This window comes from Giraffa tippelskirchi, chromosome 4, assembly GCF_054371585.1.
Source record: "Giraffa tippelskirchi isolate mGirTip1 chromosome 4, T2T-mGirTip1v1.2.pri, whole genome shotgun sequence".
In the NCBI taxonomy this organism is placed as follows: domain Eukaryota; kingdom Metazoa; phylum Chordata; class Mammalia; order Artiodactyla; family Giraffidae; genus Giraffa; species Giraffa tippelskirchi.
In genome coordinates this window covers 143,744,372-143,768,594 of record NC_137278.1, presented here as the reverse complement: position 1 = coordinate 143,768,594, position 24,223 = coordinate 143,744,372, and the positions used below count along the sequence as shown (strand labels likewise).

Below are 24,223 nucleotides of genomic sequence, written 5' to 3'. Positions count from 1 at the left end.
CTTCCCTGTCCCTCACCATGTCTTGGAGTTTGCCCAAGTTCATGTCTATTGAATCGATGATGCCATCCAACCACCTCATTCTCTGTTGCCCTCTTCTTCTGCCTTCAGTCTTTCCTAGCATCAGGGTCTTTGCCAATGAGTCGGCTGTTTGCGTCAGGTGGCCATAGTATTGGAGTTTCAGCTTCATCATCAGACCTTCCAAAGAGTATTCAGGGTTTATTTCCCTTAAGATTAACTGATTTGATCTCCTTGCTGTGCAGGGGACTTCCAAGAGTCTTCTCCAGCACCACAGTTCGAAAGCATCAATTCTTTGGTGCTCTGCCTTCTTTGAGCTCTCACATTTGTACATGACTACTGGAAAGATCATATTCTTGACTATATGAACCTTTGTTGGCAAAGTGATGTCTTTGCTTTTTAACACACTGTGTAGGTTTGTTATAGCTTTCATGCCAAGAAGCAGTCATCTTCTAATTCCATGACTGCAGTCACCATCTTCAGTGATTTTAGGAGTTGTTGGAGAATTCAAAAACTATGCTGCCCCCACAATTATAGCACAACTAGCTCATTATTTTATTAGTGTATCTGTGGCCAATATATAGGGAGCTTGGATTTTTTTTTAATCTCTAAGTTTGCAAGATAAATTTACATATAAAAATTTTTTAATTGCATATTTTAACATCTTAATAAAGGAATTTTTTATCATCTATTTATTACCTGTTGAGGAGTTATGTATAAATACAGGATTTTTGTCATTAATATTCTTCTTGATTTTAAATGTAATATACATTGCTTGCCTCTGGTTGCAGTGTTAAATGGGTATAGTCTCCTAATGGACATTTTAGACTAATTGCAGTATGGTACATGAAATTATCTATAGGTAAACAATTGTTAAGGTAAACATGGAACAACTTCACTAAACATTTATTGAAATGAACCTGTGTTAATTGAAGAAATTCCTTGCTTGATGGAAACAAATAAGTTCAGAGCAAAGTTAAGGAAAAAAAATGAAGTTCTTTAATTGTTTATTTTCACAGGTAATGAATAATTATACTTAATCTTTGGATATTTTATGAAAATTTAATATGTGAGAATTATTTGTAATTTTAGATTTGTCTGGTTGTTTCCACATAGCAAGTGCTAAATAACAACTTCCAGTGTGAATGTTGCAGGAGGGGGCAGTATTAATATTTTATAATTTTATTAGTAAAGATTATATAGTCTTCTGAGTCTAACATCAAACTTTGGAAATTAAAAAAAATAAAATGATCAATTTCTCATAGGAACTGAAGTTAAAAGATGAAGAGTGTGAGAGGCTTTCTAAAGTACGAGATCAACTTGGACAGGAGTTGGAGGAACTCACAGCTAGTCTGTTTGAGGTTGGTCTGTTTATATCTTGGTCAAGAGCAATGTCTTAATTTTTATATATTGATAGAATTATTTTTTGAGGGAATCTTAAAAAAGATATGCTTAGCTTCATGCATATTTGTAAGTCCTCTAAAAAAATATTTAGAAATGTAGAGGCTACAACTTAAAATGATGTAAAAAACTATGGGCTACTAGAATCGGGTGGTTTAAAAATGTGAATGAAAAGAGAGGGGGTAAATTTTAATTTTGATTTTACCAACTATTTAGGGGCTGCTTTCAAGTAACTTTGTATGATTCCATAACACAGATGGAAAACCTTTGAGTTAGTTTTCTGAAAGGTGATGATTTGAGGAGCATTAGAAGGCACCTACCTTTATCTCCAGCCTGCCACAGGATCAAAATTTCTGCCCAGTTGGGGAAGTGTTTCTCAGTAGGGGTGCCATTGACATTGTAGGACATTAGCATCCTTGGTGTATTAATCAGGGTTTTCCAGGAAACAGAACCAATAGGATGCATGTCTGTACATACATATATCTATCTATGTGTAGAAAGAGGCTTATATAAGGAAGTTGGCAAGTCCAAAACCTGGAAGATGAGTTGGTAGACTAGAGACCCTGGAGAGTTGATGGTGTAGTTCCAGTCTCAGTCCAGAGGCCAGAGAACCAGGAGAGCTGATCATGCAGTTCTAGTTTCTAGTTCAAAGACTGGCAGGCTTGAGACCCAGGAAGAGCTGGTGTTTCAACTTGAGTCTGAAAGCAGGAAGAATTCTCTCTTACTTTTGGGGGATGAGCCTTTTTGTTCTAACAGGCCTTCAGCTGATTGGATGACCCACACCGACATTGTGGAGGGCAATCTGCTTTACTCACTTTACCAATTCACATATTAGCTCATCCAGAAGCATCTTCACAGAAACATCCAGAACGTTTAACTAAAATGCCTGGGCACCTGGGGCCCAGTTAGGTTGACACACAGAATTAACCATCACACTTGACGTTGCCCCCAGTATTCTAGTAATACTCCCTCATCATTTTGACAACTTTTCAGTATCCTTGTGGAGGGTGGGGAGAGGATATTATTTTCTAGGTTAAGAAACACCACCTAGTGCACCTCCTTTAGGTTATAAGATCTTTAGCCTTCAGAGGTTCCTCATCAAAAGCATTGATGTGTTACTAGAATGGCTAGTGTCATTATCACTTTACCAATATTGTCATTTTTCCTCTGAAAATTTGTTCTTAAAATTTTTAATGTAAAAATGGATTTTAGGGGAAAAGTTTCTTCACCTTTGTTATTTTTGTATATGCAGAATCTTTTTTAGTTTTAGGTATGCATATTTGCTTGCATAGTTGTAATCCTAATACATTTTGTACTTTAAATAACGTCTTTTCATGTTACTACATAGTCAGTGTAATGAAAATCATAATCTATCAAGTGTATATTCCACAGTTTTTATTGTTATAAGTAATATTGCAGAGGATATTTTCAGAAGTGTGGGCTTTCCATGCCCCCTCTGCTCCACACCCCTTTGCTCTCTCCCCTGTCTTTTTTGGGGTGATTTTCTTTCATGGATGTTGAAAAACTAACTTTTTTTTGTTTAGTTAGCTAGTTATCAGAGATAATAGGAAGATAAATTTAAGCTTAGAAATAGTAGGAAATTAAAGATCTGGAGGGCTTCCCTGGTGACTCAGATGGCAAAGAATCTGAATCTGCCTGCAATTCCAGAGAGCTGACTTTGATCCCTTGGTCAGAAAGATTCTCTGGAGAAGGGAATGGCAACCCACTCCAGTATTCTTGCCCGGGAAATCCCATGGACAGAGAAGCCTGGTGGACTACAGTCCATGGGGTCTCAAAGAGGCGGACATGACTGAGCTACTAACATACAAAGAGCTGGAACAGGAGTAATGTAATGTTACATTTGTATATGTAGAAGGAGTGTACAGAAACATAAGGCATTTCTTTCAGTAATGTCTGGTTAGAAGAAAATTTTATAATATATTGTTAGTAGATAAGAAAGCAAATACGTTATGCTGCTTATGTTAATGTTGGTTTTCTACCAGCCTGCCCTTAATTTTAGCCCCCACTTAGTTCCCTCCACCTGCACGTACATGTCATTTTGTTAGATGAAATAGCAGAACAAACAGCAACTTTTCCCTGTCTCTATCTGAATGTGAAGTAGCAGAAGTGCGGTTTGTGCAATGAATGGAAAAGTTATCTAAAAAGCATAATTTTGGGGTCCCTAATTTATCTCCGACCTAACAGTGACTAATAATCGTAACTGTGTATACTTTCTGGGAAAGAAACTACACTGATTAAAGATGATTTCAGTAATGAAGAAAATTGTATTCAAACCAACTGCTTACTGAGTTTAGAAAAAAAGAAGAGAAAGTTTTTCTGCAGTCTCAGTTGTGCCTTCATGATCTCAGTTTACCATTGTTTTATGAAAAAATGTTTTTGCTTACATTTTGTATATGTGTAAATAGTTTTTTTTAAGAATTAAAGATTATTCTGAATAAACTCAATTTATATAATTTTGGTAAGCTTGTAAACTCAGATTAGGAATTTATATATGATGAATGATCTTGAATATAATTATACTTTTGTATTTAGCAAAAAATACTAGATTATAAATTTGTATATATGTGTGTATGTGTATATATATTTTTTCTTATTATGGATTTTGAGGTAATGTAAAATATAAAATGAAATCAGTTGAAAGAATGCTTTACAAAGTAGTCTACATTTAACATGGAAAAAAAAGATATGTAGTCTTAAGATGGTTTTATGTTTTTTGAGCCAATTTTAGTAAATGTCTATGATATGCTTAGTTTCTCTCAACAATGCTGTAAGTACAGATAGGACAAATTATTTTGTCTGTGAAGAAAATCATAAGTAGAGTTAAGAAGGATGCTGGGACTCAAATTCATGACCTTGATCTTGGTTTTAAGTACAGTGAAAGTCATAAATGACACTTCCGTTTCTTTCAAGCCACAGAGACAAATTTGAGCATGAACCTTCATTCTGATGATGAAGATATTAAGAATTCCCTATGTACTAGGCACTGTTCTAAGACATATATACTTACTTATAAATTATGCACATATGCTAACACACATCATAAAGTTATATACATACAAAACACAAAAGTTTTAAAAAGTGAAATAATAAAAATACTTAATTTTTTTATAATACAGAAGTATTCTCACTAAAACATGTTGTATATGTGTATATTTATTTAGTGAGAGCATTGTGATTGAATATGTTATCTTGTTTTTGAAACCTTGTTTTAAATTTATGATCCACATGATGATATGGTCTAAATTCCATTTTTAAAATTTAGATGTAATGTTACTGATAACTCACAGATATACGCATCTGGAAAGAACAAGTACATCTTTTCCTGTAATAAATCATGATACTGAATTTTCAGTCCCATTGCTACTTATGTGAAAGTTTTTCCATAACATTCTCTAGTGAATTTTTGTCTTGTCTAATGCCAACAAATGGATTTTGAAAACTAATTAGAAGATGGTGAATAAACATTATTTTTAAAAAAGAAAAACAAAAAGATCCACTTAATTTGAATCACTGCTAACCAGAGAGGAAAAAAATTCTGTCTTCAGCATTTGTAAATATATGGACATGAATGTTTGTATAGATCACAGGTCTGCAAACTATAGCCTGCAGGCCAAAACTGGCCTATATTTACTTTTGTGCAGCCTAGTGAGCCAAGATTGGTTTTTACATTTTCAAATTGGTAAGAGGAGGAAAAAGAATCGAAAGAGGAATATTTTGTGACATATGAAAACTCTATGAAGCTCATATTTCAGCGCCCATGAATTTTTATTGGAATGGCTACACTCATTGATTGCTTTATTGTCTGTGGCTGCCTTCACACTATAGCAGCAGAGTTGAGTAGATACAACACAGACCATATGGCTTCGAAGCCTGAACTACTTACTATCTGGCCTTTCTAAAAAGTTTACTGACTATCCTGTGTAGATGATACTTATATAATTTTTCGGTTTCAGAATGGCAGTGATAGAAAAGTTTTCAAGCTCATATATCTTTTGATGTCTTATGTCAACTTTTAAAATCCTATGAATTATCATTTTAGATACTCCTCTTGCCTCATTCTAGCTCTTTTCTCTTTCCGTTTTGGACTCCAGTTACATTTATTTTATACCTTTTCAGTATATCCCTTATATCTCTAAGGGGACAAATCACCCCAAGTTTCAACTCACTTTCCTCAGTTTACTTCTGGATCTTAGTCCTCTGATTCTTCACTTTTTTGTTGCTCTCTAATGCCTTCAAAAACATTTTTAAAAAATTTTCAGCTTTTAAAAACTGTTCTCTGTAGGAAGTTTGTTCCAAGTTGCATGGTCCACCATTAATGAAAGCAGAATCCAATTCTAAACATTAAACAAATATTCTCTCCATAGCACGTTACTTCTGGATTCATAGTTAAAATGTCACTTATCTTGAAGGATCAGATTAGATATACTTATTATTTGGAAAATACCTGTCAGGTAGTATTTTAATGACAGCCACTTGTACAAATTCAGCACTTATTCAGCACATCTGAAATACTTGTTATTTTTAAAAGAAAAATGCTTATCTCATTATTAAATTTGATAGCTCCTACAGGCTTTGACACAAGATAGCCAGCATAATGGTGCATGGTATATTCTCACAGTTAATCTCATCTCATTGTAAGCATTGATAGTAAAGCTTTTCTTATTTAAAATAGTATCTGTAAATTTATTATAATACAAGGGCACATACAAGGTGCAATGTCATTACATACTCTAAAAGCAGATGAACAAATGGGAGTGCTACCGTGGAACTCTGGTGTGGAGAACTTCCACCCCTGAACAGTCGACACACCTAGTAAGGGTTCTCTTATCAAACTGTTAAACATCTTTGAAGCTGATTTCTTTTCTCCTGCCTTCCATCCCTCTCTTCCTCATGAACAGTAAATTGAAGTTCTAAGATCTATGCTCTTACATCCTGGGGGATTATTGCAAGCATCCTGTGTACTGTCCAGTCCACCCTTATTTTTTATAGGGATTATTCCATACAGCAGAGTAAGCTTTTTAAAATACAAATAACATAACGTCATTCTCTTTCTTAAAAAGCCACAAGGCTTCATAATGGATTTAGAATGAAATCCAGAATTTGTACTCATATTTTATTTGATTATTAGAATGTCTGCAGAGTGTAAGCTCCTTAAGGGTTATTAGCACCTGAAACAGTAGCTCAGGAAGAGATGTCATGAATAAGTGTTTGATGAATAAATGTTGTATGAATAAAGGGGAATTAAATACCTAGAGTTTCATATATTTGGTACTAAAAAATTAAGATCTTATGAAAGGGTAAACTCAACCTTTTTCGATTGCTCTGCACAAAATCAAGATTTACTATCAGTTTGTGAGTATTTTTATTCGAAGCTCTAAGACTTCTCAGCTGTTACTGCTATAAACTGCAGCATTACTGATGTGTTAGTATTTTTGCTTGTTTCTCTTGTATGTCTTTGCTGTGCATAGTAATATGAATACAAATTATAAAAACCTAACTGCAAAGAAGTTGGCTTTGACATGTGGATCATGACTTTTCCTTCTTTAACATTTGCAGTCTTTACACAAGTATTGATTAGAATGATCAAACTAACCTTGCCTGCCTCTGTGGTAATAGATACTAAAAGAAGGTACCTATTCTTTATTCCTAATAATTGATCTGTCTGATGACAGTTGCTGCTTCAGCTGTTGACATTGAATACTTAATTTTAGGCAAAATTTTGTTAGTGTATCTTTGTTTCAATCATAGACACCTGTTGAAAGATTTTTGAAAACAAATGCTAAATACTTGCTTCCAAAATATGAGATGTTAACTTTTTCAGGAAGCTCATAAGATGGTGAGAGAAGCAAATGTCAAGCAGGCAACAGCAGAGAAACAGCTAAAAGAAGCACAAGGAAAAGTAAGTTTTTGCTACTTTTAATAAGATAAAATGTAAAGAAACTAGTAATGACAGTTTGAAAACTACCTTGATGTTTATTGGATTTGTTCAGATTATAAAAGTAGTGCTTACTTTAGAAGATTTTTAAAACTACAAGACACTATAAAGAAGAAAATAGCTACTACATAGATATAATTAACAGTGAACATTTGGTGTACGTTTATATTAGAAGCAAATGATTTAAAGCTTTGTGAATCACACATATTATCAAAAGGATTATATAATTACATTTTAAAGTCAATTATTTTTTAATTCACTAAAAAAGCCATTGAATGTTACTAGATTTTACTGTTTTAGAAATGAACTGCACCTCATCATAAGCTATTTTTAAATATGAAGATTTTGAAAATTTGCATCTGTTCAGTTGCTCAGTCATGTCCAACTCTTTGTGACTCCATGGACTGCAGCACGCCAGGCTTCCCTGTCCATCACTAACTCCTGGAGCTTGCTCAAACTCATAACCATTGAGTTGGTGATGTCTACTGCCATACCACCCTGAATGCACCCGATCTCATCTGAAAATGAGCATAGTGAAATGTTAAACATTTTGATAATTTAAAAATTTTCATCTGACATTATGAATAGCAGCTGAATCCAGACTATATGGGAACATCAAAAAAGTTGATTAAAAATAAAAAGCCCTCCCAAAAAACCCACATAGTTTACTTTCCTTTTATTACTCCATAGGAAATACACATTAAACTTACGTTTCATCTCTGAAAGTTACCAAATTGTTAACATTTAGCTGCATCTGTCATAAAACATATTCAGTATATGTGACTGTGTTGATTTCTTTTCAAGATTGATGTACTTCAAGCTGAAGTAGCTGCATTGAAAACACTTGTATTGTCCAGTTCTCCAACATCACCTACACAAGAGCCTCTGCCAGGTGGAAAGGCACATTTTAAAAAGGGGCATACAAGAAATAAAAGTACAAGCAGTGCTATGAGTGGCAGTCATCAGGACCTCAGTGTGATACAGCCAATTGTAAAAGACTGCAAAGAGGTAACTCGTCCAGGACTGTCCCCTCTGACTCTGTTGATACTTAGTAATTCTCATCACTGAGGTGTTGGTTATGATTTTTGCCAGCAAAATCTTTAGTACAAAATATTCAATATTAAGATGGGGGAGGCTTATGTCTAGAGCTGGCTGCTTTCAGGGATTCTTCAGTTCCCTTCTCTACCTGGCTGACCTTGGAGTACCTGCTGGAAACTTGGTAAGTTTCTTGATCTTGATATTTCATTTAGGGAGCAAACTGTCGTGTGTTGTATAAAGGAGAGTGGGTGACTTTAATGATCTGGCTAGTCAAAATTTATTGCTTGCATGCTCTAGCAAAATATGAACATAAGAAATATGTGAAAATATTAGGTGATTTTCTTGAAGAACGGTGCATTGTTTTTACTTAAACTCTGGGAGAAACAATTTTATATCAGTAAGGTAGTCCTGGAGTTAATTCAGATAATTAAGCAACAAAAAATAGAACTGATGGTAAGCTTATAATTTTATAAGGTATGTTATGAGGATAGCCGAGATAATGTGCTAATATTTTGAGCTGTTTTGAGTAAAAATTATGTAATTGTAAAATAGTTTTTACTTACATATGATGAGAAAGCATGTCCAAGGGGTTTGATCACTAATTAACAAACAGCCTTCTCCCATTTTTTTTTCCTGAAAGTTGTGTTTTACATTGTCGATTTCAAGTCTCTCATTAATCTTTAAGAAGCTGTGCTTGTTTACATTTTTACATACAGCCAGGAGTTTATTAAATTCAATAACCAGAGTTGTTGCTCATTTTAATTGAATTGCATATTGTTTAGTTATTCATTAAAAAAAGATGCTGGTGAGAGAGAAGTTCAATACTTGGTTAAATCTGTATGTGATGAAGTTTAAATTCACACTGGTTTCTGTTAAATATTTAAGAAACCTTTTTAGTCATAACTTTAATTCTGATTTCTTTCAGTATTGACAGCATTTTTAATTGCTTGGTACAACTTGTATTTTTGCTGTGGTTTCTTAGTGTAATTATGTACCCTTTCCTCCCTGTTGTTTACACTAAGAAAATTTAGATGTTTCTCATGGAACATTTTAAAGTTTTGTATTTATGAAATTCCTTAAAAGATGCATATAGGCAGCATATAACGTTTTGCTTTCTGGCTATATGCTGTATTGTAATATTTTGTGAAAAACTTGTCAAAATGTTTTATTAGACAAAAGAAACACATAAATTTGACCTGTGTAAATCTTAGCTATAACAACTGGACAGAATATGGAATATGTCCATGTTTGTATAGAAAATGTGATGGGGGCATTCAGTCATGACACTTGCAGTATATCTGAGAGCACTGAAAACACAGGTGCCTGTGTGCATGCACACACAGTTAGGCGAGGCTTTGAGATCAAGTCACATGTGAACTTTTACTGGTTTCTTGCTTGGTAACCTTGGTCAAGTTATTTTATCTCTCTAAACCCTAGTTTTCTTATCTATAAATGGAGGTTATAATATTTATCTTGCCCAGCTTTGAGGATTAAATGTTTGTGAAGTGCTTATTACCATAGTTCCTGACAGAGTCAGCTCTTAATAAGTAGTTTAAATTATTGCCTTTCTACTAGAATCTTTTCTCAGAACACTACTTACCCACTTTGGGTTTTATATTCATCAAAGGGTAGACTTTACAAAGAAAATTAATTTGAAAATGTACTACTTATCTGCTAATATTTTTATCCTTTTGCCTTTAGCTTTGATTCAAGGAATTTATGGATTGGGATGAAAAAAATTCACATTGAGATTGCCATTATACACCTTAAAGGAAAGTCTCTAGGAAAGCCGGGGTATAGCCAGTCTTTCGTTACTTTCACATAGGCTACAGGCACATCTGATCGAGCTGTCCTGGAGGCCGTAGATGCAGTCAGTGTTTCATTTACAGGGTATCTAGTGCTTCTGGACAAGAGTGGCTTAGAGGTGCGGGCAGGTGAGGTACACTGCTCTGTGTTTGGGTGGCTGGGGCCTGGGTGGATCTTTGTATGCTGATGGGCAGTATTGAGCTGGGCTGAGGAAATCCAAAGAGAAGAATACTCGGGAAAAATTATTAAATTGGAAGGAAAGAGAAGAGACAACTGGAAGAGTGAATAGGAAGGCGGGTGCCAGCTGGATTATTGATAATTAAGATGGTAGATACTAGATGTTGAAATGGCAAAAAAATTTAAATGATTATATATTTGAGATAGTCAGTTTAGGAGGCTGTGTGTGTGTGCTGCTTTTAGTCTTGCAGCTTATACAGTAAAAATTTTGAAAATTCTGGAAATGCCTTAAATAGCTGAAAAGTTGGTGTCACTTTTGACCCCAAAATAGATTTCACAATTTGGCCAGACTCTATTTATTTAAACACTTGTTTTAATTAACTTGGCTCCAAATTGTTTGTTTTCAGAAGACTTTTGTATTCAGAACAGTGTGCACCTGTGTCTTAAGAACTCCAACATTACTGTTACACTTTTTTGGTGGGTGGGTAATGGTAGTGATCTTTGACACCGTAGTGGATACATTGAAAAGCACCCCATAATTATTTGGGAGTTTGGATTGTTTTTTAAAAAGAATGAAGTATTGCCATTTGTAGAACATAAATGGACCTAGAGAGTATCATACTCACTGAAGATGTCAGAAAGAAAAACACAAATATGATCACTTATATGTGAAATCCTAAAAAAGGTACAAATGAATTTATTTACAAAACAGAAACAGACTCACATAGAACGGGATCTTATGGTTGCCAAAGGGGAAAGGCTGAGAGAGAGATAAGAGTTAGGAGTATGAGATTAACAGATATACACCACTATATATAAAATAAGCCAAGAATTTACTGTATAGTACAGGAAACCATGGACTTCCCTGGTGGTTCAGTGGGGAAGATCTTGCCTGCCAGTGCAGGAGAGGCAGGTTCAAACCCTGGGTTGGGAAGATCCCCTGGAGAAGGAAATGGCAATCCACTCCAGTATTCTTGCCTGGGAAAATCTCATGGACAGAGGAGCCTGGTGAGCTACACTCCAGGGGGTTACTAAAGAGTTGGACATGACTTAGCAGCTAAAACAACAACAGGGAACTATATACAATACCTTATAATAATCTATGATGGAAAGAATTTGAAAAAAAGATATGTTTAATTGGATCACTTTGCTATTCACCTGAAACAATATTGTAAATCAGCTATATTTCAATTAAAAACTTGCTATCCTGTATTATAACTAATCAAGAATGGTTCAATTGTTATTTTAAATAAAGAATATTTGTTTGTTGGTAATATATTAATTAGGTTTTGGTTTTATAAAGTGATTTTCTGTTTTTACTTTTTTAAAAGTTATTTTATGTTTTCTTTTGTCAGGCTGACTTATCCCTGTATAATGAATTTAGATCTTGGAAGGATGAGCCCACAATGGACAGAACCTGTCCTTTCTTAGACAAAATCTATCAGGAAGATATCTTTCCATGTTTAACCTTCTCAAAAAGTGAGGTAATTTTTTAAAAACTTTAATAGAAATGCATTAGAGTTGTTCCTATACCTTTTACTTAGTCATGTTACATATTTTAGTATCTCTTACATAAATAATTTATAAAATGTCATGTTTTACCATTTTCTCCATTCCATATTAGGATCATAATAATTTCTTGGCATTCACTTACTGAACCTCCTTCCTTATTTGATCAGAGGATCACTCACACTGCAGTGTGTTTTGCACTGGAGTGAAGTATTAAATATGTAAAGGGGTAGAGCTTATTTCTTAACTTTTAGTCCAAGAGTCATTGTAAAGGAATTTCTGTACACTTCAAGCTGTTTGGTTTATCTGTATGTGATTTTAAAACTCCTGTTTAGTTCCTTCATCTTTAAAACGGGGGGGGGGGGGATGCCTTCCTTGCCTGTGTCTCAGGGTTGTTAAGACAAAACAAAGTCAATTAAGTAGATAGAAAAACTTCCTGGTTGCTCAGACGGTAAAGCATCTGTCTGCAATGCAGGAGACCCAGGTTCAATCCCTGGGTTGGGAAAATCCCTTGGAGAAGGGTAGGCTACCCACTCCAGTATTCTTGCCTGGAGAATTCCATGGACAGAGGAGCCTGCTGGGCTACAGTCCACGGAGCTTCAAAGAGTCGGACATGACTGCGCGACTAACACTTTGACACTTTCAAGTAGACAGAAAAACTTAAAACACTATGCGAATGTAAGGTCATAATTTTAATTTGTTCTTACACGTGGAAGGTTTGTCTACAAATATCCAGTCAATAAGTGTTTTAAGAAAGTTAATCCTAAGAGTCTTTAGAGAATTCAATTACAACACTACTTGTAAGGAGAAGTTAAGAGGAAGAATAAAATGCTTTTGATATATAGCTGTTAGTCATTATGGCTCTGGGCCTAATTTTAGGTAGATTGCTCCGTATAGGTAATCTTGCCAGAATAAAGTAGTTTGCCCATTTCATCAATTGTTTATCAGTTACTACTGTCTCCATCTGGGCTTTTAATATTTGATAATTCATTTAATTCTTTTGTATACTCTTGTGCACATAAATACGAGATCATTAAATATATAGCTCTGTTTAATATATATTGCTCTGTTATGATGACCAGTATTAAAAAATAATGCATAAATTTAGCAAAATCAAGTATTAGGATATTCATTTTGAAGTGACTTTAATAGTGGATGTTAATTGTGGATAAGGGGTGATCTGGAATTAATGTCTTTAATTTCCTTTCAGAAAATGAGAAAAGTTATTTATCTGTAATTGAATCACCTTTCATAACAATATTGGAGTTATAAAAGAATTCAAACCAAGCTTATGTGATTTCTTTCTTTTTCATTAGCTAGGGCAAATCTAGGGGAACTTGGGGAAAAGTAATTTTTAAACATCAGTTTACTGTGAACTAGAGTTTTTACATTTTCCTGTCAGCATCTAATACTTTTTTGTGTTTTGTGAAGTTGGCTTCAGCTGTTCTGGAGGCTGTGGAGAACAACACTTTAAGCATTGAGCCAGTGGGATTACAGCCTGTTCGATTCGTGAAAGCATCTGCAGTTGAATGTGGAGGACCAAAGTATGTTTTCAAAATCATGTCTTGTGGAAGATACTGAGTTTTAAAAATTTTATGTGTTGTAGTTACTTTAATTTTTTCTGGTTTTAAATATGGTTAAATCTCTCGTCAGTTTTCTGTTTAGAGTCTGTGCAGCCCAGAGACCAACCTGCAGGCAGTGTGGGGATTTCAGATGTATTGTCAGTGGAGAGCTCTTTAATTACAGACCTGTACATGGGATCCAGGTAGATCAGGTGTCAGAAACTTTTTTTTTAAACCACATATTGTAATCCATTACCTGATTATGAAATCTCTTTAGTGGGTCATAAGCAGATTTTTTTGTTATACTTTTCATGTTCTGGGCTTTTTGTATAAAATATTTCTTCCTAAGTTTGCTGTCAGAAATAATTTGAAAAGACAGAGAATTAGACCAGGTCTTACCAGGCATGAAAACAGGGTGCCAAAAGACTTGGCTAGTCCTCTCCTTCAGTACTCTCATTGTAAAGCTTTCTCACTTTGGTAAAGAAACATTTCTGTCTTCATGTGTAAGAGATATTTGACAGTTGTGTACCTTCAGGTGTGACTCCACATTTCATAGCAGAACAAGCTTTTTTCCAGCCAGTTCTGGGAGGAGGAAAGGCTGAAACCAGCAGTACCTAAAATCTTTGGCACAGCTATTTGAAAAGTGACTTTGAAAGATTTAGGGGAAGCTGCTTAGTTGTTTAAAAACTAGATCAGTATAAGGGGACTGAAGAACCTAGGAGAGCTTATGTGCGTGCATGCTAAGTCGCTTAGTTGTGTCTGATTCTGTGCCACCCCATGGACCGTAGCCCGCCAGGCTCCTCTGTCCATGGGATTCTCCAGGCAAGAATACTGGAGTGTGTTGTCATATCCTCCTCCAGGGGATCTTCCCCACCCAGGGATTGAACCCACGTCTCTTATGTCTCCTGCATTGGCAGGCAGGTTCTTTACCACTAGCATCATCTGGGAGGCCCAAGAGAACTCCTAGCTAGCAACAGTTGAATCCTGTCAGGCAGGCTATTTGAAGGCAGAAGAGGAAACGGCTGGTTGAGATTAACTGCTAGGTCTGCAATGGCACCCCACTCCAGTACTCTTGCCTGGAAAATCCCATGGACGGAGGAGCCTGGTAGGCTACAGCCCATGGGGTCGCTAAGAGTCGGACACGACTGAGTGACTTCACTTTCACTTTTCCCTTTCATGCACTGGAGAAGGAAATGGCAACCCACTCCAGTATTCTTGCCTGGAGAATCCCAGGGACGGCGGAGCCTGGTGAGCTGCCATCTATGGGATCGCACAGAGTCGAACATGACTGAAGTGACTTAGCAGCAGCAGCAGCTGTTAAAACCAGTTGTGGGAGTTATGTGGTTCTTCCTGTTTCGTGTTATGCACATTGTACTCTCAGCAGGATCACTCAGTGCTGGTGTTTGGGTAACTTATTTTTTTAGTCCTGTGTTTGCTCATGAGCCACAAGTCTATCCACCTAGAGCTGTGTCCTGTTTTACGTTCCCCCATGCCACACTTGTCGTATGGTGGCCTCTGAATTTTGGGGAAGAGATTTACATTCCGAAATTCTACCCATCAACAAACTCCTGGGTATTTTTATCCTGATCATTAATGATAGCAGTTTTTGTACTTCTAAGTTCTGTGTTATACCTTATTTTACAAGTAGCAGTTTTTATTGTAGGATTTTAAATTTGTGGTTGCATTGTATCTATCCCACATATTAAATGTGCAATACCATCAAATGAAATCTCAGTTACAGTAGATTTTTACAGTATTTTAGTAAAATGATTATACTGAATGAAAGTGAAAGCCACCCAATAATGTCCACCTCTTTGTGACCCCATGGACTATATAGTCTGTGGAATTCTCCAGGCCATGATACTCTCAGTTCAGTTCAGTCGCTCAGTCGTGTCCAACTCTTTGGGACCCCATGAATTGCAGCACACCAGGCCTCCCTGTCCATCACCAACTCCCGGAGTTTACCCAAACTCATGTCTGTCGAGTCGGTGATGCCAAACAGCCATCTCATCCTCTGTTGTCCCCTTCTCCTGCTGCCCCGAATCCTTCCCAGGATCAGGGTCTTTTCCAATGAGTCAACTCTTTGCATGAGGTGGCCAAAGTATTGGAGTTTCAGCTTCAACATCAGTCCTTCCAGTGAACACCCAGGACTGATCTCCTTTAGGATGGACTGGTTGGATCTCCAGGAGTCTTCTCCAACACCACAGTTCAAAACTATCAATTCTTTGGTGCTCAGTGGGTAGCCTTTCCCTTCTACAGGGTATCTTTCCAACCCAGGGATCAAACCCAGGTCTCCTGCATTGCAGGCTGATTCTTTACCAGCTGAGCCACAAGGGAAGTCCAAGAATTCTGGAGTGGGTAGCCTGTCTCTTCTCCAGTGGATCTTCCCAACCCAGGAATGAAAGGGGGTCTCCTTCATTGCAGGTGGATTCTTTACCAACTGAGCTATTTAGGGAACAATTGACATAGTTAAGGGTATTGTTGTGCTTGTGGAAATGGGGCCAGAAGCCAAGACGTTTGTAGTGCATATTGTGTAGAGAAAACTAAAAGAAAATATTGTCCTTTTTTTTTTTTTTTTTTAATGAAATATGAAGTATGGCCCCGGCTAAGTCTCTTGTGGATGAGATTGTCAAGACAGTCACTAAGTGAATGGCATAGTCCTCTGGGAATTTTGTGGAAGGCAAGGTCACTCCACTGGTGGTGATCAGAACTGTTCTTAGAGGGGCTTTGGTTTGATCTGGGCTTTAGAAGCATGAGTGGAATTTTGATTAACAAAGACTGAAGAAGGGAACAAGGAGACTGTGTTCAGTGGATGATGAGTGTATGGGGAGGAGAGATGTGTAAAGAAAGGAGTTAGAGGTGACTGATTGGATGGGTGATGTGAACTTTTGGAAGTTAATAGGAAGGGCTCTGGTTTACAAGACGATAGATGCAGACTTAGACACATTGCCATCCTTGAGAGAAAATGGCAAGCAAGGATTTGAAATCTTGGGACTAGAGCTGTTGAGATACTGAGGTAGAGTAGTATTTTTTTTTTTTTTTTTTTGCATTGGAATTAGAGGTCAGAAGACTTAGCGTTGAATTCTAGCTCAAATAAAAATATATTAGCTTCAGAAATGAGATAACTGAAACCCTTTATTATTTTAAAAGTTGATACTTAAAACCATTTTACCTGAGTCATTTGAAAGTTAGAAAAATAGTAGGCAAACAGATACATGTCTGCTTCTAAAAGAGCAGTGTAAAGGTGATTTTTATCAGTTTGATGGTACTTGTTTCTCTTGTGTAAATTATACTTAAAATAGTATAGTTCCAAGGACTTTTAACGCTTGTGCCTTAAATTTCTTGATCGTCCATTGTCCTCAAGCTAGTAGTAGTGCTTTTAAATATTGTTATAGATCATTAAAGGAATTTTCTAATAAAGGAACAGTGAGGTGAAATCTCTTTGAAAAGGTAAGAATTGTTTTGTGATTTGAATGGCCAAAATTATTCTCTTTTAAGTAACCATTTGTTATGTGTTTGCTTAATATGGAGCCACATCCATTTCATATTTCTCGTAAGTATAGCTGAAAATTCAATGTCTAGTTAATACATTTTTCTTTATAACTTATAATGTCCTATAAAATGCTATTGGCCACTTTACTTTAGAGCTACACTAATTTTGCATTGACAAGGAGTGGTAGCTGTCTTTAGTCAAGCTTCTAAATTAGCAGGGTGACAGCTGGGCTGCTGTGAGTCCAACCTGATCTTGTTGAGCAAGTAGAGTGACAGGTGGCCTGTCACTTAAGCAGCAACCATCAAATGTCTGCTCTCTGCCAGGAACATACTTATTGTCAGGCATTTAAAGATGAATACAGTACATCCCCTGCTCTCAAGAGGCTTCCACCATATCGTAGCCCGAAAACCCTCATACATGTTGTAGTATGCAAAGAGGAAGATCGGTATGTCTAAACGTAGTGTGTACCCTTTGTGTAATTGTTAAGGTGCAGTATATTTGTAAGGTATCGTATTCCTTTGTATTTCTCAGGCCTAGGTGCCACATTAAATGCATATACACCAACCCAACACACCAAAAAGTATCACATCTGGAAACTGTTGTCCTGCAGGCTATCAGTAGCATGTTTTGAGACTTGAACGGTCACTTTTAAGTTTTTTTTCAACCAAGACAGAAGTTGAAGTCCCAGTGGAAAGCTGTAGCCTGCCCTGCAGCTGATTACTTATTTGTAACTTTGTTCCTGGTTAAGACATATATTAAAACATCTAGCTTTTGTTTCTAGAACCATACTGAATGCTATGCCTGTAAACTTCTACTAGAATGTAAGCCCCAGAGGGTAGGGCTTTTGTCTTTCTTATCTTCACAGAGTGCCTGATACAGGGTAGATTGTCAAATATTTGTTGTCTGAATGAATGTGCAACTTGTTCAGAAGGTAGGGGCAAAATGCTTTTAATTTTTAAAAACTAAAATTTATCCTTATTTTACAGAAAATGTGCTCTCACAGGTCAGAGTAAGTCCTGTAAACATAGAATTAAACTAGGGGACTCAAGCAACTACTATTATATTTCTCCTTTTTGCAGATACAGGGTGAGTAACCTAACCATGAATTTTAATAAAGCTCTCTTTGACATGAAACATTTGACTGTTTAACATTCTTTTCTTTTTGGCCCAGATCACTTCTGTCTGTAACTTTTTCACATACATTCGGTACATTCAGCAGGGACTTGTGAAACAGCAAGATGGTGAGTGTCAATTCATTATAAAGTATTTGCATGAAAGTTCAGTAAAAAGTATAGAACATAATAGTAATGCTCAAATAAACTTTATTGGTACATTTATATTGAATCTCTTTTATAGGTCTAATAAAATGTGTGAAGAATTTGGGAACAAAAGCATCTTTTAAAACATGTATTTAATCCTTAGATTTGCCACATTTTACTCTAATCTTGAGTTTGAAGCAGGATCAGTTTTAAGGAATATATGATAAACCAGATGGTAAATGTGAGAGGAACATAAAGCCCATTGAATATACTCCTTAAGAAATAAAACTGAGCAAGCTCTAAATGTGGTCAGGCTTATTTTAATTAGTGGAGCCCACAAGGCACTAAGTTTTTTTCTGTTATTTTCTCCTTTCTTGTGTGAGTTAATAAAGAATCACGAGGGTAATTCCGAATGGAGTAAAGAACACTGTCTTCTAAATCAACAGAAACGTGTAGATGATATATCCAGAGAGCTAACCTAGTGCCAGGGTGGCAGCATTTTTAATTGTAGTCCTTCATGATTAGTTATAGTTTTATAGTCGGATGTCTTAAATACCAGGCATGGAAACTAACATGACCTGACAGCTCCAAAATATATATTTTTTAATACATATGGTTGTTTTAAAACAGAAATAGCAGATACTGAGCTAGGGACAAGGCCATGCCAATTTTGTATTTGAAGTTGTGGAGAATTTTCCTGTTTATCTTTTTCCAGACCCTGAAAATTTTCTTATACTGAAAAACTGGTAAAAGCCTGCTGTGTTTTAGTCATGTAAACCAGTGAATGTTAATCCTTTGGAAGAATTAGTTGTGTTGGTAAAAACTTAAGTTTAGCATTTTCAAACTCTGGTATATTGAAAACAGTCATTTGTTTATGATCCCATGTAATTAGGGGTTTTTTTTTTTTTTGGTAATTAGGTTTTAATGCCTAAAAGAATAGGGGTGAAACCTGTTTCTAATCAATATTGAATTTAAAAAGGCTGCAGAGCATACAAGTAGTCTTTAAACTGTACAGTACTTTTTATGACTTGGATAAAAATGCGAAGGCAAGTGGGCCTTAGGGAAGCATCACTACAAACAAAGCTAGTGGAAGTGATGGAATTCCAGTTGAGCTATTTCAAATCCTAAAAAATGATGCTATTAAAGTGATGCATTCAATATGCCAGCAAATTTGGAAAACTCAGCAGTGGCCACAGGACTGGAAAAGGTCAGTTTTCATTCCAATCCCAAAGAAAGGCAATGCCAAAGAAGGCTCAAACTACCGCACCATTGCACTCATCTCACATGCTAGCAAAATAATGCTCAAAATTCTCCAAGCTAGGCTTCAGCAGTACATGAACCATGAACTTCCAGATGTTCAAGCTGTATTTAGATAAGGCAGAGGAACCAGAGATCAAATGCCGACATCCGCTGGATCATCGAGAAAGCAAGAGAGTTCCAGAAAAACAGCTACTTCTGCTTTATTGACTACGCCAAAGCCTTTGACTGTGTGGATCACAGCAAAGTGTGGAAAATTCTTCATGAGATGGGAATACCAGATCACTTTACCTGCCTCCTGAGAAATCTGTATGCAGGTCAAGAAGCAACAGTGAGAACTGGACATGGAACAACAGACTGCTTCCAAATCGGAAAAGGAGTACGTCAAGGCTGTGTATTGTCACCCTGCTTATTTAACTTATATGCAGAGTACATCATGCAAAATGCCGGGCTGGATGAAGCACAAGCTGGAATCAAGATTGTTGGGAGAAATATCAATAACCTCAGATATGCAGATGACACCACCCTTATGCAGAAAGCGAAGAAGAACTAAAGAGCCTCTTGTTGAAGGTGAAAGAGGAGAGTGAAAAAGTTGGCTTAAAACTCAACATTCAAAAAACTAAGATCACGGCATCTAGTCCCATCACTTCATGGCATATAGATGGGGAAACAATGGAAACAGTGACAGACTTTATTTTGGGGGGCTCTAAAATCACTGCAGATGGTGACTCAGTTCAGTTCAGTCGCTCAGTCGTGTCCGACTCTTTGCGACCCCATGAATAGCAGCACGCCAGGCCTCCCTGTCCATCACCAACTCCCGGAGTTTACCCAAACTCATGTCCATAGAGTTGGTGATGCCATCTAACCATCTCATCCTCTGTCATCCCCTTCTCCTCCTGCCTTCAATCTTTCCTAACATCAGAGTCTTTTCAAAGAAGTCAGCTCTTCGCATCAGGTGGCCGAAATATTGGAGTTTCAGCCACAGCCATGAAATTAAAAGGCACTACTTGCTCCTTGGAAGAAAAGCTATGACCAACCTAGACAGCATATTAAAAAGCAGAGACATTACTTTGCCGATAAAAGTCCATCTAGTCAAAGCTATGGTTTTTCCAGTGGTCATGTATGGATGTGAGAGTTGGACTATAAAGAAAGCTAAGCGCGGAAGAATTGATGCTTTTGAACTGTGGTGTTGGAGAAGACTCTTGAGAGTCCCTTGGACTGCAAGGAGATCCAACCAGTCCATCCTAAAGGAGATCAGTCCTGGGTGTTCATTGGAAGGACTGATGTTGAAGCTGAAACTCCAATACTTTGGCCACCTCATGTGAAGAGTTGACTCATTGGAAAAGACCCTGATGCTGGGAAGGATTGAGGGCAGGAGGAGAAGGGGATGATAGAGGATGAGATGGTTGGATGGCATCACCGAATTGATGGACATGAGTCTGAGCAAGCTCTGGGAGTTGGTGATGGACAGGGAAGCCTGACATGCTACAGTCCATGGGGTCACAGAGAGTTGGACACAACTGAGCGACTGAACTGAACTAACTGAACTGACTTTTTATGACTTTAATAAAATGGAAATCTTTTTGAATGTCTGTTGGTAGGTAATACTATTTAAGCTTAAGAACAGATTTGTGCCAAGTTGTCAAGCATATTTTTTTCTCCTTGTTAAAAAAGAGTTTTTGTAGGGAAGAATGAAAAGTACTCTACTTTATGAAAATATGAAGAAAGGGTCATAAGTGGTGGGGATTGACAGTGATGAAAGGGACGTCTTCTCTGGCTTCTCTTCTTCTTTCATTTCACAGTAGCTGGTACACATTATATATTGAGTGGGTTTGTAGTAAATTATTATTGATTTTACAATGTGTTTATTATCTGTGCCTTGTGCTGAAAAGGATTTAAGGTAGCTAAATGTAAAGCAGGGTTTCCCAGTCTTGGTACTATTACTATTTTAAGCTGGATAATTCTTTATTGAGAGAGGCTGTCCTGTGCATTGTAGGATGTTTTAGTAGCATCCCTGGGCTTTACTCCCTAGATGCGAATAATGAAAAACATTTCCAGACATTCCAATATTTCCAGTTGCCATATGCACACTGGGGGGCAGAATCTCCCTAGTTAAGAACCACTGATCTAAATCAGTCTAATCTGATCATATGTCAGAGGGAGACCTTTTATAATCTAAAACAGAGCCAACTTTTCCCCACTTAATAGAGGGGACTTACAGAAGTAGAGATAATAGAAATTTACGGCTTATCCTCTGAATTTATTTTTATTTCTAATTGAACCATACACAGACTCTTTCCCTATTATTACAGAGAATGTTACTAAGTTCTCTGGACTGTCTCATGTTTTCCTTGTTTCCTATTTACTCTGTTAGTTTTAATGAAAGGTGAAAAATGGCCAAGATACAGCAAACTAGAGCAAGAAGATCCATAAGTGAGATAATAACTCTTGCATAATCGAGCATTGAGAATAGTTACTCAAGAAGGCAGCAACATTGCCAGTTACTCAGGACACTGAAATGTCTACCTTCTTTTGGACTAAAATGGTAGTCATTGATAAAATCTAACAAATTGTGGCAAAATTAGAAGATATATTTATTAATAAAACTAGCATGCTCAAAAGTACATGGAAAAGTTTGTGTGAAACAGTGATAGGATGTTAGGCATTAGGTACATCATTAGAAATGTCCAGTTGGCATTTCAGCTAATCCTAAATTTTCATTGAAATAAAAGTAATTAAGATGATGTTTTATGATTTTTGTGTCCCTCTTTTCTGTTTGTGTAGTTGACCAAATGTTTTGGGAAGTTATGCAGTTGAGAAAAGAGATGTCATTGGCAAAGCTGGGGTATTTCAAAGAGGAGCTCTGATGTTCTGCCTGGGACCATCTGTGAACCTCCCTGAAGACCTGGAAAATGGCTGAATATTTTTACAGTTACTTGATATTTATTTCCAAGGAGCGGGTCCAAGACTTTTTCCCTCTTTTGCAGATTATACTAAGAAGTACTGTGATTTCTTTTTAAACTGACCTATGCTGTGTTTGCTTATTCTTTAGTTGAACACACTATAAAGAATTACAGGTGTACTAGTGATTGTAATTTATAGTTGCAAAAAATAGCTAAATAAATAAATGTTAAATTGAGTGTGTTTTTGCTTTCTCTTTTAGCTCTGACATGGTGCATAGGGTCAGTTGAATTTGAACTGTAATTTTCAAACTGTGCAGCAGTCTATGAAGGACAAGGAAGAAGGCTAAGTGGATAGGATCAGCTTCCTCCCCCCACACCCACTAGAATGACTTCATTTTTGTCTGTTTTTATGTGTTAGGATTAAAAGAAAAGACTTTATTTAAAGAAAGACTACTTCTGAAAAGAAAGTTATCAGTTTTAATCATTCGGTTCTAATTTAAAGAATCCTATTACTGTGGTGATTAATTTAAATATATCAGATAGAAGACAGTCACATTTTATCCTAGAGATATATTCGTTTGACATCTTGATGTAGTGTATCTATACTTTATATTAGTTGAGCACTGAGTAATCATTGAAAAGACATAAAGGTAAATTAGTATGATGTGTCCTCCAGGGAATTGTAAGGGGTGTGGGTTGAAAGAGTGATACCTGCAAAGGATACACTGATCATAGAACCCGTTGATTTATAAATTTCAAACTATAAAACAGAAATTGCATGGAGAAACTAAGAGTAAATAGTTTCATGATGCATGCATGCATGCTAAGTCACTTCAGTCATGTCTGACTCCTTGTGACTCCATGGACCATACATAGTCTACCAGGCTCCTCTGTCCATGGGGTTCTCCAGGCAAGAATACTAGAATTTCCTTGCCCTCCTCAAGGGGGTGTTCCTGACCCAGGGTTCAAACATGCATTTCTTACATCTCCTGCATGTAGTAAGTACAGAAAAGCAAAAAGAAACCAGAAACTACTTTAGTGTCTCCATCTAGTGAAAGCCACTCCATATTTTTGAAGAATAGGTTTTCAGATATTTTCTATCTACATATATACATTTCTGAAACAAAAAGTAGACTTTTTTTTACTTAAATATTCTACCAAGCTTAATCACTGTAAGGTTTTGAGTTTAGGATGTTAGCATAATTTAATAATTGTGTTTGGAGATTACTATACCCAGCTCAAGAATATGAAATTGAAAATGAAATTTGAAACTAGAATTTCATGTCTTGATAGTTAACTCTAATGTGAGGACATAACAAACATGCTCTCAGACTTTCAAAGCTTCAGAAGATTTTTCAACCCAAAGATGCAAATTAAAAACACTTTTGAAGAAAATACTAAAAGAAATCCAGGAGATGTTTGAGATTTGGGAGGAAAAGTGATAGCTTATCAATAACTTAAAAAGAATAAAAACTAAAAATATTAAATTTCAAGTGTATTCATAAAATTTAAAACTGAAATTCTTTACAGTATCAACACAGAATGGGAGGAGACCAGAGAATATGGGGATATATTAAAGTTCTCATCTTGTTAGATGAAAGATGGAGATATCAGTTAAAAGTGAAAGGCCAAAAAATGACCAAGTAGAGAAACAAACAGTATGATATGGAAATAAAAGGTAAAATGATGAGATTAACTCACTAGTAAAAAGATAATCAAATTGGATTAAAATATATGATACTAAACATAAGGACACGGAAAAGGTAGAATGAAAGAATGGGAAAAAATAATCAGGAAAATACCAAAAGAAAGCTAGTGTGGTTAAACTAATACCAGACAAAACAGAT

General features: G+C 36.3%; 1 protein-coding gene across 9 annotated transcripts in view; it reads left to right on the top strand.

Annotated features, from left to right (window-relative positions):
- The window catches only part of RAB3IP (RAB3A interacting protein), a 50,197-nt gene extending 27,585 nt beyond the window's left edge, over positions 1-22,612 (top strand). For 5 of the 9 annotated variants that reach the window (XM_081589719.1, XM_081589714.1, XM_081589715.1 and 2 more), the window contains 8 exons: positions 1,281-1,376; positions 7,259-7,336; positions 8,177-8,380; positions 11,749-11,877; positions 13,334-13,446; positions 17,944-18,043; positions 18,129-18,198; positions 22,258-22,612. In XM_081589719.1, the coding sequence (XP_081445845.1) occupies positions 1,281-1,376; positions 7,259-7,336; positions 8,177-8,380; positions 11,749-11,877; positions 13,334-13,446; positions 17,944-18,043; positions 18,129-18,198; positions 22,258-22,340 (873 nt within the window). In that variant the 3' untranslated portion in view covers positions 22,341-22,612. Of the gene's footprint in view, positions 1-1,280; positions 1,377-7,258; positions 7,337-8,176; positions 8,381-11,748; positions 11,878-13,333; positions 13,447-13,555; positions 13,804-17,943; positions 18,044-18,128; positions 18,199-22,257 lie in introns of those variants that run through there. The other 4 variants (XM_081589722.1, XM_081589723.1, XM_081589721.1 and 1 more) reach the window with 3 other exon arrangements.
- Positions 22,613-24,223: the final 1,611 nt, after the last annotated feature.